The 18163-nt window shown below is 27.0% G+C and overlaps 1 protein-coding gene across 1 annotated transcript; it reads right to left on the minus strand.

Moving 5' to 3' along the window:
• Window positions 1–1575: 1575 nt before the first annotated feature.
• LOC135923744 (uncharacterized) lies at window positions 1576–14302 on the minus strand. The gene is made up of 8 exons (XM_065458665.1): window positions 13837–14302; window positions 12307–13401; window positions 10578–10874; window positions 4344–4558; window positions 3674–3815; window positions 3263–3342; window positions 3152–3198; window positions 1576–1944 (listed from the first exon to the last, which is right to left on the minus strand). Exons 1-8 carry the CDS (start codon window positions 14300–14302, stop codon window positions 1608–1610), a joined length of 2679 nt encoding a protein of 892 aa, XP_065314737.1. The 3' UTR covers window positions 1576–1607.
• Window positions 14303–18163: the final 3861 nt, after the last annotated feature.

Here is an 18163-nt window from a genome sequence, read left to right on the forward strand (position 1 = left end):
GAAAATTTGCACATGATTTTATGAGCTAAAGTTTAATAAACCTAAAGAAGAATTATAATGAGTGGATGTGCAGCATTATACGAAGGAAGACATATTCGTAGAGCAAGGAAAGGAAGATTGGATTAAATGCATTCATTATGAAGAATAGGCTTATTATTAATTTTTATATGCATAAATGAAGAAATATTAATATAGGTCTTTTACAATTACAAGTATTTCATATTGTAATATTTCATATTTAGAAATAAAATTTTAACATATATATTGTCTAATTAAGTTTATTAAGTATCATAAATTTATAAATGATGAATGATTAAATTATTGAAATAATCATTTTAACATATAGATATTGAAGAAAATTATTAAATACATAGCGGTTAATTTTATATTAAAACAAGAATGTTTAACAAAAAGATAATTATAATATTAATTTATAAAATATTATTATCAAATAGATGATGATAAATTTAGATGTAAATACTAATTAAATTTTTGTATATCTAAAAAATTAAGAAATATTAACATAGGTCTTTTACAAGTATTTCATATTTAAAATTAAATTCTTAAATAACTTATTATGACCACCATTTAAATTATCTACAATTTTAGATTATATAGTATATACGCATAATTTTAATTAATGATATCGATTTTGAAAATTATTTATCTTTGCGGATGAGAATTAGAGTCATTTGAGTTTAAAGTTAAAATCGAGGTCTAAAGTTTTAAAACTGTAGTGTTATGGATAATAAATCAAGGCACTGTTCATAAAGTAGATAAGATTATTTTCTATTTTGTATATTTTTCACTTTCAGGTAGGATCAGGGTTTGATTTAAAAGTATAATAAAATTTGTAGTAGTTCAGGCAATATTTTAGAAAACTTGGCAGAGCTTTATTTGAATCAATTCAAAATTAAATATTTTATAGTTAATATATATTTTACTAGGGGAAATATCTAGAAATTTCAAGGCTATAATTTTGGGTTTAAAGTTAGGGTTTCGCGAAGAGCTAAGGCTACTAACATTCTATTATTTAATGACTGTTTTTAATATTTTGGTTGTACTTAGGGTTCCTTTTCAAAAAATGGTTTAATAAATAAATAAAAAGGATTGAGTTATTATAATTTTTGAAATTATTTTAATCAATAACCATATTATAAGCTACAAAGTTTATGATATTCTTGTATCTTAGATACAAATAGTCGCGTTACTGCCCAACCCTACCAGAATGAGCTGGTTTATTAGAAATAGAAGTTGAGGTTAACGCTAAGGAAATTAAAGCACATCAAAACGGATTGTAAAATATGTGTATTTTTGGAAGGAAAAATATTTTTGATGAATGTCTGATACAATAGTTTGTTAATTAAGAAGAGCACAACAAACAAATCAGGGTACCCTAAAACATGGCCTATAACTAACTGGAAGAAATGATATTTTATATTAAATGTTAAAAAAATTATATATAAAAAAATAAAATATTAATTCTTATCAATAATTATTTGTCATCGTAATATCATTAATATTTGAACAAAACAAACAATAAATTTCGATATGTTTAAGGGAGGGCTATTATAGTAAAAAATTCCTTTAAATTGTAATTCCCGAAATTAGTTATCCAAGAATTCAGATGTCCAATTGACTTCGAATAAACTTGAATGAATACTTATGCTTTCGTGTCCAAGAATGGGTTCTTGGAAATCGTTATTAAAGTTCAAATCATAGCTTTGCTCGTCCCATTCTAAATCGTTTCCTTGACAGGTGACACTATTAATTTCAGAAGTTGATACAGCGTTTTGAACACTTCTAACAACTTCTTCAGAATTAGAGATTCTATCAAGAGTTGATATTGAGAGGATAGGTGGAATGTCAATGGGAACATTATAGATATCATTACAATTAATAAGGTTAGGATCACTATTAAGCTCTTCCAATATAGGGATATTTCTTTCAATAATGATATTATTTAAAAAATATTAAAAAGTAGACGTAGAGATTCAATCAGTTATACATTAAAACTGTTCATTCAATTTCTAAATTTCTTATCATATAATCTAATTAACTTCCCAATATTATCTGACAGGGGGAATAGGGGGACCCAGAACACCAAACCCTTTGACCTCCCTCAAACGAAAATTTATTTTTTTAAAAGTTTTAAATTGACTTCTGTTTAAAAAAAGGTATGAATATTGCATAAATGTTGCTTACAATACCAAATTCAGTTATTTATTACGATTTTACTATGACATTGGGTTTACATAATAAGATCTAATTCTTATTCTAACTGCTTATTCGCAATTTCTATTATAAGAATGACGAATCTAATTATTTAGCCCATCAGAAAATAAATGATAAAAAGAATGTGATCGAAATATAAAATTAAAAAAGGTATATTCTTTCCTCAAGTGCTCCAATTAATGATTATTAGTGATGGACATGCTCTTTGAGTCCAAATGGTAAAATTTTTTTTAAAGAAATGCTCTTATACATACAGAGGTACCATTTGCACGACTTGGCCTGGATATTTTGAAAAAAATATTTTTGGGCCCGGCCGGGATTTTTTAAAAAATTTTTTTTGGCCCGGCTCGGAATTTTTTAAACTTATATTCGACCAGGTATATACAAAAAATCCACCTATTCGGTATTTTATCATATTTTTCGGCGATATTATTATTTAATAAGCAAGCATATTAGCTAATGTTGTTAAACGGCTCTTTTTGAGCCGATTCTTAACGGCTAACTCAATATTTTCGCCAGAAAAATATTGACTAAGCCTAATTTCGATACCATATGTCAAGACCTTTGCTCCTTCCATGGACAAAATTTAGGCTTAAGTAATATTTTTCTGGATAAGATACTGTGTTAGCCGTTTTTAAAAATCGGCTCAAAACGAGCCGTATAACAACACTATTTCCATATTTTATTTTTTTATATTCTAAACAGATATTTAGTATTATTTTTTTTAAAAAATATTAGGGCCCGGCCCGGGTATTTTTTTTTAAAATTTTTCAGGCCTTTCCGGGTATTTTTTAAAAAAAAATTTCAGGCGCCGGGCTTAGGGGCGGGCCTGCAGGTCTCTGCTCTAATGAATGGATAAGAAATAGATTGCATATTATATTATTTTTTTTTCATAATATATGGTAAAGTATAATACTTAATTTTTCTTGATTCAAAGATGGGCTTATCTTGTTCGTACTTTTCCTTAAAAATAACATTATATCAAAAATTTTTATTGACTTTATTGATATATTTTTTTAAAAATTACCTCGTCAATTTTCCCTAGTAAAAATTCAGAATATTGAGATTTGATCAGAATGGAATCTCTGCAACTTCCTTCCGGGGTTTCTTAAAATATGTATATTTATATAATATTGAACTATATTCTTTTTAAAGGTCGGTTCCGTTCTACCCCGAACTGGGCTGATTCTAATTTTGATTCATTTAAAATGAGGCTGTAAAATTCAAGTAAATTTCTTATCTATTGGAGTTCTGTTTTATTGCGGTTTGTTGATAAATATCCTAACGATTTAATTTAATCTGTATTTATATATATAAGGAGTATTGCACGAAATTTGATCCAAAATTCTATTCCTAAATCATATTTCTTAAAAGAAATTGCTGCTTAGCTGTATATAATAAAAATTAAACGATTTATTTTTATAGTAAACAAAACGACTTTTTTGAAAAATGTAGGATTGTGATGTTCCCATATTGTCATAAAATGCATTCATCCTTAACTCCTGATTTTCGTTAATTTTCTTAGAGTTGTTATCCCGAAGATTGTAGTTTAAGAGGCAATGGTAAGATACCGGAAAATCCTTAAAATAAAAAAAATTATTATACCACTTGTTTAACATGATTCTTGCTAACTTTTATATAAATATTATAATTTAATTTTTTTAAGAGAATTAAATTAATTCGGTGTCGAAAATAATGTGCACGAAGAGATCTGAACCGTTCGAATCATATTGTTGATTCGGTTCAGGTCTGGTTCATCTTGCTTTAAAACATATCAACAAAGCTACTAACGTCTTTTATTATTAGTGCAAAAACAAATATAGTTTATCGTACAATTAGAATATTTTCAAAATTGTCTAAAATTATATCTTTAGGGGAAATAATTTTTTAATGGTTGAGAACACTTCTTATACTCTAATTAGAATAGTTGGCACCATCAAATAGCTAAATTCATATAGAAAATGACGGCTGATACTGCAATTAAAATTGATTGATAAGGCATGTTATATAGATCTTCGTGATAATATTATTTTCCCATTTCTTGGGATAAATGTTGAACATATTTATTATCATGTGTTAATTTTTCTATTATTTATATAGTTTATCACTTGCTTAAAGAGCAGAAGCTTGGAGCGAAATTTAAAGAGATTTAAAACTATAACTACGCAAACCCAAATCTCTATCATTATTAGCAAGATATCGATCCATATGACAATTTTTTTTGATGTTATAATTGCAATTTTGGGAGGAGAATTATGTTCCTTGTCAAAATTTTTTGGAAAGTGATCGTATTCGAGTAACTTAGGCATGGCTATGCAGTTATCTTTTTATTTGAAAATTGAAAAAAAAAAATTAAAAATATAATCATCAGAGAATTATCGAGGTTAAATTTTAGGCCAAATTTGAAGAGAACCATTCTCAAGTTCAGCCTAATCTGAATTTTTTAATTTTGATAATTTTACGAGCTGGGAGTTTTCGAAACTCTGTTATTTTAAATATTGCCAGCTCTTTGTAATTTTATACAGGGGAATTGGAAATTTGAGCAATAAGGGTACATCCAAAGTCAAAATAATTTTCAATAAAAAATAAATGATTCTTGCATTTATACATTATGCGTCCAAACTCAATTTAATAAATTTCAATTATAAGTAAATTTTTGAAAAATTTGACTTAGGATGCACCAAAGAATATTTAACATTAATTTCAATTGATTAATTATAATTTATAAAAAAAAATATATGAAAAAACTAATATAAATTATATTTGGTTCAAAAGTTCATGGCAAAATTATCTGAAAATTATAAGGTAGGTATTCCAAACATGGTGGAATACATTTCCGGTAAAATCAGATTTTTAAATTTAAAAAACGCACTCAAAAAATGATTTACTGAAAAAATAACACATTGCCAAAAACACATTGACGCTAACATATATGTAAGCGTAGGGGTGGGATCAATATCAATAAATTCCTGTTTTACAATAACAATACCAATATAAACCAATATAAAATCAAAGATTGGTATTAGTTTTAAAACAATGGAATTTACACAATAATATCGAGAATTTTTAGAAACATAAAATTATGCTATGGACATGGCCTCATATGCAAACACTTCATCATTTTTAACTATTATTCCTCATATTTTAGCATTTAGAACACGTTAAGAGTTATAACCTAATGCTATTTTACAACTCTTTAGCTGCTTTTGCTTATATATATTTTAATTCAATATATATATTTATATAATATTGACGATGAAGATTGGCGCCTTTATGTATCAAGACACTTATTAATAATGCTTTAGACACCTTCATTAGATACCTAACTGAAGAATATAATATGTATATAATAAATAATAATTTCAATTTAGATGAATAAACCACAAAATAAATCCACTAAAGTAACTTTTTGATTAAATTTATCAGGTTGAAGAAAGTTATAGACATAATTATTTCATAATTATTTCATAATTATTTCATAATTATTTCTTAGAAATAAACAATTATCTTGACTAGGCAACCGCTGGAATACAAATTCCACTAAACTAGTGAAAATTACATCATATATTTAACATTATTAAAACTACTAAGATTATCTGGCAGTTCCAGCCTCCTCAACTAGCTCTGAAAGGGGTTTTCGAAAGGGCGTTATGTTATTATAGACCAAAGTTGTTCATCAGATGAACATACTATCCAAACTTCCCTATGCCTAAAAAGATGGTGCATGCTCTTAAATTCTTATAATTCTTCTTCACTCACCATATTTTTATAGTTGTTTCATCTTGCTATATTTTTGTGTCAAATAAAATGTTTCAAAATCAATGTGTTAATTTTTTTTTAATTGATTGGTTTGATATAGTTTGTTCATACAAAATATTTATAACTATATCTAAATTTTTACACCTTTTATCATTTTTTTCAGGGCTAAGCATCCTCGTTTAAAAAAATGGATTTCAATTCCATAAAATCTCGAAGGTTGGTTCTCAGCCTCTTTTATTTTAAAGGAGTAAAGCTTCAAGATTTTCTTTCTATGCTTGTTCAAAAATCAATTGAGGTTTTTTAAAATCACTCTTTTTATTCTTTTAATTTTAATAATATTTGAATTTAATACCAATATAAATCAATACAATAACCATAACAAGAATGGAAAATTATTTAAACCAATACTAATATTCAAACCAATACTAATACAATATTTTAAATCTTGATTTTTAACAGCGTCATTAACCTTTACAATATCAGGGGGCTCAAAAAAAAATTTAAATTATTTTCAAATTTACTTATTTTAGTTAAATTTTTTTTAGTGGTATAAAAAAAATTTCAAAATTTTGCGGGAACTCGAGCCTCCCCCCCCCCCCCCGCTTAGTCACACTGCTGGTTTTTAATATTAGTTCACAGAATATACTTTATTTAAATCTGGATATGAGATATATTGTCATAAAATAGCAAGTGGGCAGAGGAGACGGTGGAGAAGGGGGGGGGTGATAGCAAAGGATAGCCATATATTCAGATTTGTGAATTTTTTTTAAAATTTTCTTCACATTTAAATACATCGTAAAAATAAGAATAAATGAAGCCTAGATACTATTAGAATTGTTATATAAAATCCAATGACCTGTAAAATGAAATCTCTTATCCTGAGGCAAATTTGAAAAATTATTTCCATTTTCAAGCTAGGGTAGGACAAAAAAATTAGGCCTGGCCAATTTTGGTTAACGATTAATTTTATAATATGTATAAGGATCTTCTCTAATTTTTATTTAAATATGTTTTTAAAGAAAGAGCGGAAAGAAGAATATAGTTGCTTTAAGATTATAAAAAAATACTATTTTTGATATATCTTCTATTAACTTTTAATTTAGGAATGCATTTATGGTAGGGGTTTAGCAAATCGAGGACTATACTTTATTCGCACAATTTTTAGTAAATATCAAAACATAAATAGTATATGGCAGGAATTCTTGATGGATGTTTAGAATCTCCATAATGCATGAAGTATATACCTTGAGAATTTTAGACAATTTTGCCGTTAATATTAGTTATAATTTATTAAAATTTTTATGAAAATTCTCTATACAAAACTAAAATATTCAAATATTCACTTCAAAATTTTCTGAAATTTACAGTGTAGGTTTACTATGCATGTTAGAATACGAATCCCGTAAAACCAGGCTCCTCAAAATTAAAAACGCATGTTATAAATGTAAGCTTTTAAAATTTGCTAAAAACCAAGATTTTCTAAAATCCTTCTACATTATAATATCAAATAATTAAATCTGTTTCACGATCACATTTTCAATTCATTACAATATTTTTATGCAGAGCAAAAAAAAATCATTCATAACACAATAAGTCAAAGTTAATAGCGTTGTCAGGAACCGAATGGGTAGCGGACAAACCTACAGTGCCCATTAATCTAAGATCAAATTAGACAAGTTCGTAAATGTCATAAAATACATTAAAAAAATTATTATAATATATAATATATCTAACCATAAATCAAAAAAAGATTAAAAAGAATATTGGATTTTAAATTATTTTTGTCATTATTCCTTAGGCATCATTGATTTTTATTATCCCCACCCCCTTTTTTTATTTCATTTTATTTGCCTGGTAGACTAATTGTCCATAAAAATTAATGGGCTGTTAAATCCATAACTATATATATACACACACAATAATAATATAGCAACAAAATGTATCTAGTTTTAAAAAAATGGTCGTATTTTCTTATTTTTAAAAAAATTATATTTTTTACGTGAGAATGGCTTATTTTTTGTGTATTATATTTTTTTAGTTTATATATGTGAATTAGCCAATAATTTAACTATACAACTACATTACATAAGTAATTAGTTACTTTTCAAATTACTTCATGTTAATTAATATATGTATCACTTATAGAATCCTTTCCCTAATGAAATTATTTGATAAAAATAAAGCCTCACTTCTCACTTACATAAAGCGCTCCTGTAGAACATTTGTTTAGTTTAGGGAAGCTTATTCCTGGATAAAAACTAGTTTTAGAACAAATTTTAAAAATTTATTAAACTCAAATTTTTACGAATATTATATTGTGTTATTAATCTTTCGTTGCAAATATATATCATATTGAATACATATAATTATTTGGTATATTTTTTTCAATGCACATATATCTATAATTAAATCATTTTAGTTTAAATTCCTTCGATTAAAATTTGTAAAAATTTTGCATAATAAAAAAATTATATTAAAAATGATGGATTCCATAAATATTTTTAAATAACTTGTAATGTAATCAATTACTTTTAAAATTTAACTTTAATTAGTTAATTGTTGGTTTTAAAATAATATAACAAGTAACCATAAATAGTTACATTTTTAAATATAACTAATAAGTACATCTAGTTACTTTTCAAAAGTACTATTGCTCAGTTTATAGGCGCGTGTCTTAGAAAATTTGTTAAGCATTGAGGTACTAGTCAGCTTATTTCTTCTTTCTAGAATTGGAGGCATATTTTAAAAAAAAACCCGAAACTGAGGTGATGGTTAAGCTAAAAAGTAGGTTTTGCAGTTTTATAGCTGTGGACCCTATAGTTTTTATTAAAGAATGGACCTCTAAGTCCGATTCGAAAGATAAAATACAGTCTGGGATGATTTTAAAGTTTTTATTAGTGGGGAAGGCTTGGCATGGATCATAAAGATTTACACAGGCTGCAGTGGATCGGTTCAAGAATATTTCTTGTTAAAATTATATTTTTTTTCTAAATGCTGATAAAAATCAAACTAAAATTTTAAACATAAGAGTTTTCTTTTTCAAGACTCTACATTTTTTTTGTAATCAGAGTAGGGTCTTTAATAAAAAATACTTAGATATTGCTGGGCTTGATAGACCCGATTCGATATAAGGATATAGACTAACATGAAAAAATATATATAGACAATAAAATGATATTGCATATCTGACCTTCATTCGCTATAAGGTTAAATTATTCTGGATAACATTTTAACATTACGCATACATTATAATATGGGGAGCTCACAGCATAATGAACTTTTTATCGAGCAGAGATGTAAATATTAATCACTATTTTACTATTTCTTATCGAATCCGATTTAACTCTATCCAGAATTCAATATTGTAAATATTTAGTTCTTTGTCTCTAATCGGGATCGTACTATATCTCGTATTACCTTATACTGTAATTTAAAATAGTTATTAAAATTTATTAAGGGTGAGGTATCAATTTACAAGAGATTTGACTAGACTGCCAGGCTTAGTTGTTAAAGAGTCTGCCGACTAAACAAACATGTTAAAAAATTATATTTTAAGCCCCCCCCCCTCCAGTGAAGATATTTTTCCCCCTCCCTCTATCCCTCCTTTCCACTCATCCTTTAAACAAAAATAAGAAGAAAAAAATAATAGGAAATTTATAATCAAAATTACCAAAGAAAGTAGGAACTGCAAATCAAGATTAGCCAAAAAAAAAAATAGGAAATACAAATAAAAATTAGCAAAAATAAACCAATTACCTCCTGTTATCCACTTTTATTCTAAAGACGATAGCATCTTATACTCATTACCTCTCTTGAACTTAAAATATAATCTTCCGTAACCCCCCCCCCCCCCCCTCCCTCCCCAATTTCCTCAAAAGTGAATGAATGTAGGCCCCTAATAATATTATTATTTTTTAAAATTTAATAATATAATTAGATAGTATTTGAGATTTGTAAGAACCTATTTTCGTTTAATTCCCCTTAGGTAGAATTATAGTAAGCCCGAGGCGATAAAATACCGATTAACAGCTAATTGATCCTTTAAAATATTTTAATTGGATTTGTTTCCCTTCATTGATTTTTAAGATATCTAACTAAACTCTCTTAAGAACCGATTACCTTAAAAAAAGAAGATTCAATTTAATTTAGATCAGTTATAAACATACCTTCCCCCCTCCCAACCAGTTCAAATGGTTGGATATTTTCAGTCCTGTCCAAAGGGTGTTTGACCTAGCCTAATTTTTTTAAGCCTTACCCATATAATTATTATTCTTTGCACTATTCAGGCTCAAAAATTTAAAATCCTTCCGGAAAAATATTTACATGAGTTGGCCTGCCGGGTTCAAATTCTATTAGATCGGCCCGGGGCTTTTGTATTTCGGGCCGGGTCATGCAAATTTCTGATGTAGATGTCATCTCTTAAATCGAACGATTTTCTTATTTCCAGTACTAAATTGCTAACTTTTACCTTTTGTATTTTTTGTCGACTTATTTATAATTTAATTTCGAAAAAATGTTTGACTAAAATTGTGTTCAAAAAATGTAAAATATATGAATATATATATTGTAAACTGTATTTTTACCATATGTTTTCGCTTCATATACGTAAACACTGCTAATATTAAATTTCTCTCTCACGGTATATCTTGCGGCATTAAAAATGCTACTATAATAATGCCTCATGAAGGGATAATATTTTCTAAACGTTTTATTGCGAAAGTTGTAGGTTAAATTTGGATTTAGTAATCGAATAGAAGTATTCGAGATACTATCATTGATCATATCTGATTTCTCTCCAAAATTCGATGACGTAACAGATGGAAATGAGTCAGATGGTTTGCATTGTGTAGAAATGTGTTCAACATCGATAAATATTCTATCTGGTGTGAGTAGATTAATATATTATATCAATTATAATATAATATTTTTTTTAAAAATATAAAATATATAAAAATCAATAATATGAGCGACTTAATCGACAAAAACATCTCTATCTTGCTCAAATAAGACAATTTTGGGTACGATGCTATCATTTTTTTTTCAAAAAAGGATAGGGAATTAAGAGTTGTGGCCCCCAAAAGGTAAACACTACTGACCATTTTTAATTAGAAGTGTGTTTATTTTTTGTTAGTGTAATATAATTTAAAAGCTGAAGACAGAAATTATAAGCTTTGACTCTAAATTAACTGGAAAGCTTTTCGGATTTTAATAAAAGCTTGTCATTTGGCCTAACAATTTGCTAATTCACATTAATGACCATAGCCTTTTTTTAGCTGCCGTCTTCAAAGCAGCATGAACCGTTGCAACATTTTTTTCCATTATGAATAGATTAAATTATTAGTTTTTATAAATGCTAATTAATTTTTTAAAAGAAACGCCTATTAAGTAAAAATAAAATATACATTAGTAATACTATATTTTATTCTTTACTGGAAAAATTAATTATAAATTCAAATTCAATTTTATATTTTATAAAATTTATTTTATTTAAATTTGTGGCTCATACAGATAATCTTCCTTGATTTCAATGTCGATCCAGATATAAATAAACCCATTTTAATAGGTGTGCTAGTTGCTGAAATAATTTTTTATATGCAGCATGGAAAGATGAGGAATTTCGATGATCCTCTTCTATATTCAAACACTTACAACATGTCATGGGATGGCGTTTTCCGATAAGAATATGGCATTCTTGTTTCAATTCATGAAAAATAGATCCTATGCAAGGGGTTGGTTTCGAGAACTCAATTTTTTTTAAAACAATTTAATAAAATTATAATTGTAAAAATAAAGATAGTCCAAAACAATCACTTTCATTAAAATATTTTTTTTTGTTAGTTCAAAAAAATCCCAAAAAATCAATGTCATTAAAATTTAATTTTTAGGTTAAGTTTTAGCATTTTTGTCTTCCGGCTTATGCTGAATAGGGTGTTTTTGTCTTTTATAAGATATTAGGCAAACCCTTATATAAAATACTTTTTATTTTAAAAAATTTAAAAATTTTTAAAAATGTTTTAAATCCTATAATGTATTATAAAACGAATATGATAACATTGTAGGCCGCCCTAAGGTTCTTAACATAAATGTAGTTTCAAAACTTTTCCTCGCATTTTAATGAATTTTTAATGGATATTAAAGTAAAAAATATAGCCTTCCCCCCAGTATTAATAACACAGTAATTTTCACTCTGTTGGAAAAAAATAGGATTATAAAATGAAAGTTAGGTATAAAACCAACACTAGCTATAATCTCATGCATCCGGCTTTCCTCTTAATATAAATAAAAAAACAATTTTTCTAATTTTGCGCTTACCCTGCTCATCATGTCGATTTTCTGTCAATGGGAAAATAGGTATGCATTTTCGATCCATCTCAATATGTATCCCTTGAATACTGGTCACTAGATACGAAAAACATATATGATGGCTTTCTAAATTATGAGTTATATTCCTTATCCTAGATAATATGTCACTGCAGTTAAGGTTCAAAGTTTGAATGTTCTTCTTGTGAATCGAACGTTGATATATTAAATTAATAGACCCTTTAAGCCTTTGGTTCATTAAATAACCTCTGACTAAAGCAGTCCTTTCCTTGTAACAAGAAGGAATAGAGTAATAAATGGCAAATATATCTCCAGGACATGGAAAAAATGATGCTTCCGATTGTAGGAACATAAATAAATTTCGCGAGTTTTTAGTCTCATACGAAAATAATGACTCAATAGATATTGGGGATTTTACAATTACCACGGGACTAAAACTAGCAAAATACTCGTATAAGTAATTATTATCATACAGCAGTAGCGAGTGATTGATAGGATCTTCATTACTATTACTGACCTCGAAATATCTATTTTTTGAAATGATAGACGAATAATCTAAAGTTTTATTATTACCAACCCTGACACCTCTTAATAAAACCCTATATATCCCGGGACGATCAAAAGTTTGACAAGGTATTTTGTAAAGGAGTCCATGGAGGTCATGCCAATGCCTGGAAATGAAGTACCCTTTTAAGATCTCGAACACACCGTACTTCGGGTTCCTTTCAACTTTACCGATAAATTTTGATTTAGCGAGATCGATATATTCAGTGTATGGAACGGTTCTTACTCTGACTACTTCTAAAACAATTTTAATGGCTTCTAGAACGTTATCAGTTTTAAGATCGTCATTATGAATAAGGCATAGTTTGAGGTTATCATGGATTTTTATTTTGACATTTAAATCTGTGTCGGGATAAGATGATATTGGGTTCAAAAATTGGGGGTTGATGTGTAATGTGATTTTAGGAAGTGTAACATTAATGCAAGGAGGAAGATGAAAATAACGGCCCGTGAATCGGTTGCATAATAAATCACGCGTTTGCCCAAGATTTGGCGATTTGGATACTTCTATATGATACATACCTAGGGATGTAAAATAAAAGCATTTTAATGAAATTTTAATTTTAAAAGTTAATAACTAAATTTTTTAAAACAATTATAAAATATGAGCCAAAACTAAATAATTGTGCTAACAAAAAATTTATGATAGAATATTGGTAGTTTATCAAAAGATGATTGTAATAATAATTGAAATAAAACATAGGTACAATTTATTTTCCATTATTTTTTTATAAAATTGTTTTTTCCTGACAAAAAAACTCCCTTTTTCTATCCCCATTTAGACATAATTTAAATAATATATAGTAAAAAAAACACAATATTCTAGACGGACGTTTGACTTTCTTTAGGTATATACTATGTCACTAATTGCTATTCAATTTAAAATAAAAGTAGTATGATTTATAATATTTGTTTCCTCAACAATGATGCTTAACAAAGAAATGATATGTTAAATACCTGGCTCCTTTATAACCTGACAAGGAATACTCAAAAACCCTTCCAATTTTAGTGATTCATGTGTGCCATAACCCTCCAGATGGAATCTATTATCAAAATATTTGAGTTTCAAGTGCTTCACGTGTACGGGATTTATCTCCAAATAATTTTTATTTCTCAGTAACGCGATATACAATGAATCCGAGCCATTTTTATCGCCTTCAGAGGGCACTTCTATATTGGTATTCGAATGAGGGATGTCTTTCGTTGCCAAGACGCGATACTTAACAATAAAATTGCGTGTGAAAATTCTGTGATACCGCGGATACACTATTGTCACAGTTATGCCATTAAAGTCTAACATCCTACGTATTTCATTCATTGATGTTTCTGATACAACAGGCAATTCGAACGTATTTACTGGTCCCACGTTACCAAGTTTAAAAATAGTGGTTATTTCAATGACAAAGATCCAGAATATTCTCATTTTTTTAAATTAAAAGTAAATATATTTCTTTATTTTTGAAAATCGATAGAGGTAAATAATTTCTCTCTTTTCGGATAAAATAATATCTCTTAGGTGAGTAAAATGTAATACAATTTTTACTATTATTATATTATTATTATTTAAAGCAAAACTAAATGAATGTCTAATTATTGATTTTTGGTTTTTTTAAAAAGGAGTTTATTGCAAAAGAATGTAAATACTTTTAACGAATGATAAATTTATAAAAATGTAATTTTTATAATTATATCTATATAAAAATTAATTAATATAAAATTAACGAACAAAAATAATAAAGATAGTTGGCCGATTTTTGGTTTCTGACAATAATTTTAAAAATCAGCATCAAATATTCTAAAGAATTCAAAATAAGAGGTGTTAATAACGAATCTGAATAAAAGGTTCCCATGTTTAACCTAAAAGATCGGCATTCAATGCGGGAAAAATAACCGGTAAGGAATAAATAATCCCACATAAACAGCCTCACACTTTGCTAGGATCCTATATTATTAAGAAGTGATAGATTTTTGCGATTCTTAATACTTTTAAATTTAATAACATCCCTATGTTTCTGCTATTATAACCCATCTTCAAATTTCCTATGAATACGACAAAATCATTTTTTTTTAAATTTTAAAATTATAGATTTCATAGTACATTATTGGACCTATCTTATTTTTCAATTTCTAAAGATGATGATAAAAATTAATCTCATTTTATAAAAAATAAAAACTTATCGATCTTGTAAAGGTTTTATTTTAACTTTTTATCATTATTTTTGCCCGTATATTCAATTTTCTATCAAAAAAAATATTATATTGTGTTGACATTAATCCATAGGTTATATAAATTTTATATAACAAATATACATTATGTTTTATTTATAGAGTTTTTTATTATTATCGTTTTGGGAAAAGAATGGACATAAGTAAATAAAGTGGGAATAAATAGAGAATGAGGGTGGTGGATAAAATTTTTGGATAATAAATCTTAATTAGGAAGAAGCGTAAATTCCTTATTATTATTTTTTTATATCTTTTAATTTTTTGGCTATTTTTTAAATTTAATTTTATACTTCACTTCTTCGTAAATCTATTTAATTATTTTATTTTGACTTTAGAATTCTAAGTTTTTTGAACAAATAAATAGATATAGGGCATAATTTATGATATAATATACTATTATATTATAGAATTTTAATTGAAAATAAATTTTTTTTACAACTTTATGGAACACCGAGCCTAGGCAAACCACTTTTTTATCGTCCAAATTAGGATATATACTCTGATGAAAACTCAAAAACAAAATTTTGATATTAATAGTGTTTTTTAGGTGGGACTTTGGTACATATAAAATGCTTGGTTCTATGCATTTTTTAAATAATATCATGAAATTTGACAGGAGTAATCCACTAAATAGTCAAGGATAAAATAAAAACTGAAGATTATATTATATAAATAATATATTAGTAGTTCTAAATATACTGGTATACAGTAGATTAGATAAGGGGAGAAGTTTGGAGCTAAAGCCGCCTTCCCAATGACTCCATAATTTATTTTATTTTATAGAGCCAAAATGTGAAATTATAGCGTATAACGATAATCATCGTGGTAAAAAGAATATATTTAGTGGTGTAAAGCGGGGAGGGGGGGGGAAGTAGAGTTCAAGACGCCCCCCCCCCATTGAAAATATGATTAATTACTTTTATATTGATATCTATCTAACATAAATTTACTTTCGATTTTAAAATTATAAAACCCACTCCTGAATTTTCTAATTGCATATAATATTCTCAGAAATTTTTTTTATATTTAAAAAGGTGTTTGAAAATACTTTAAAAATCTATGAATAAATACTTAAAATACTAAGGACAACTTCATAATAATTAAATTTTCTATAAATTTTTTTTTATAAATCATATAAAAAAAAATTAAAAAATGGGGAGCCTCCCAATGACGATATAATTTGTATGGGATTGGCATTTGACTTTAACTATTTTCAATTGTAATACTTAGCATTACTTTACTAAATAATGGCTCAACTTTAGCGCTTGAGGGTAAAAATAATTATAATCGTCGTCAATTCGTTCACAACCAATTTTGGTATTATTTTGTAAAGATGTCTCAAGTCTATTTGATTACTTATTATGCTATCGGGACTAAATTTTGAGAGTATAAAAGCTAAAGCTAGATACATTGTGTTTTTGAAATATAATAAATGTGATTTTTTTCATAATGATCATAGAATTATTTTAATTTTCATAGATTCTTCGTTCTATATCTTGATATAGATTTTATTAATTTTCATACTTTGCTAATTAACCTTAAGTCGGTATTTCTCACTAATTCCAAAATCCCAATCCTCCCTTTAAAATATACTTCTGAGAAGCATATCCACACAATGCCTGAGGTGGCAATATAAATATCTGTACAAAATTTAACATAAATTATGGTTCTATGCCATTTTTCCATACAAAATGGCGGGATTGGTTCTATTCCATTAGCCCTCTTCTCTCTTGCTGCTTCTTCTAAAGATTAAGTAGAATTAAAGTTTAAATACCTACCGGTCATTATCCAGACTTATAAAACGCTATTAACATGCCATTAGCATACATACAATTTTCAGAAAGCTTGAGTTATTTTCCAGGGTTAATGATAGAAACTGCCAAGTCAACTTATAGCATTTTCTAAATAACAACCAATTTGCTATACTGACCAAAATATTAAATATAAGACCCTATTTTTATTTAACATTATATTAATGGAATCACATGGTCGAGTCCTATCTCCTATATATCACCCCTCAAGGAAAAGAAACACTAAGTTGGATTAAGAAAAAACATGATCTATGCTAGAATAACCCAGACATCGAATTGGCAAAGGACCCTTTTGTCGAAATATATATTATAAATAAATTTGGCAGTGCCTATTGAAAAATAAACAAAAAATATATTTGATAGGTACTACCAGAGTTGTTAAACCCTACTTTTAAAAGTGCGCTACCGCTATCGCTATTTGTCAAGAAAAGTAGCCCACTACCGCTATCGCTACTCATAAAAGATAGCGCGTTATTGGTTACTATTTTTTAAAAGTAGCTTTGGCTACTTTTTATAAAAAAAATTTAGAAATAAATTTGTTTTATTTTTTGATTTAATACACAAAAATCAACATTTATAAATATTTAAATATAGTAAAAATTTTATGTAAAAAGATTAAAATTAATGTAATAAAAATATTTATTTATAGTAATATTTATTTTGTTACATTTTAATAATAAAACATTTCTATATTACCAAAGTCTAGAGCAACGATTAGTAATATAAGTTTCGCCTTACTAAATAATCTCAACATACTTGAGGGCGAGGCAGTATTTAATTTTATATACATATTTTTAATATAAGAAAAATTATCAAAAATAATCATTTGATTATTTTTAGATATAAAAAACCCAAGAGGATTTTCTATTGTATCCTTTATTTCCAAAAAATTATCCTAAATACCCTAGAACCCAAAATATTTATGCGCTTGAGATTACACATGCATCAATACGATCCAACAGAAATGCCTCAGCAATTAGTTCGGCAGTAATCATGAAAACTAAGCCAAATAATTGATAATCATATTGATTTTGATTTAAAGCGAGAAATTATGATGGCTATTCATGAATGTGATTGCATTGCTATTCATAGTTGCATGCAGCAATGCAAGTAAGCTGGGCTCACCTTAGTTATCATATAACTTAATTGTCCTTTAAATTTAATTTTTTAAAAATCCATGGTTATTCGGTATATTTTTTAAAAAATATAAAATATTTATTCTATATTATGCTTATTTAAGTCATAGC

Source organism: Gordionus sp. m RMFG-2023, chromosome 1 (genome assembly GCF_954871325.1).
Source record: "Gordionus sp. m RMFG-2023 chromosome 1, tfGorSpeb1-WG-v2, whole genome shotgun sequence".
Taxonomy (NCBI): Eukaryota; Metazoa; Nematomorpha; class Gordioida; order Chordodea; family Parachordodidae; genus Gordionus; species Gordionus sp. m RMFG-2023.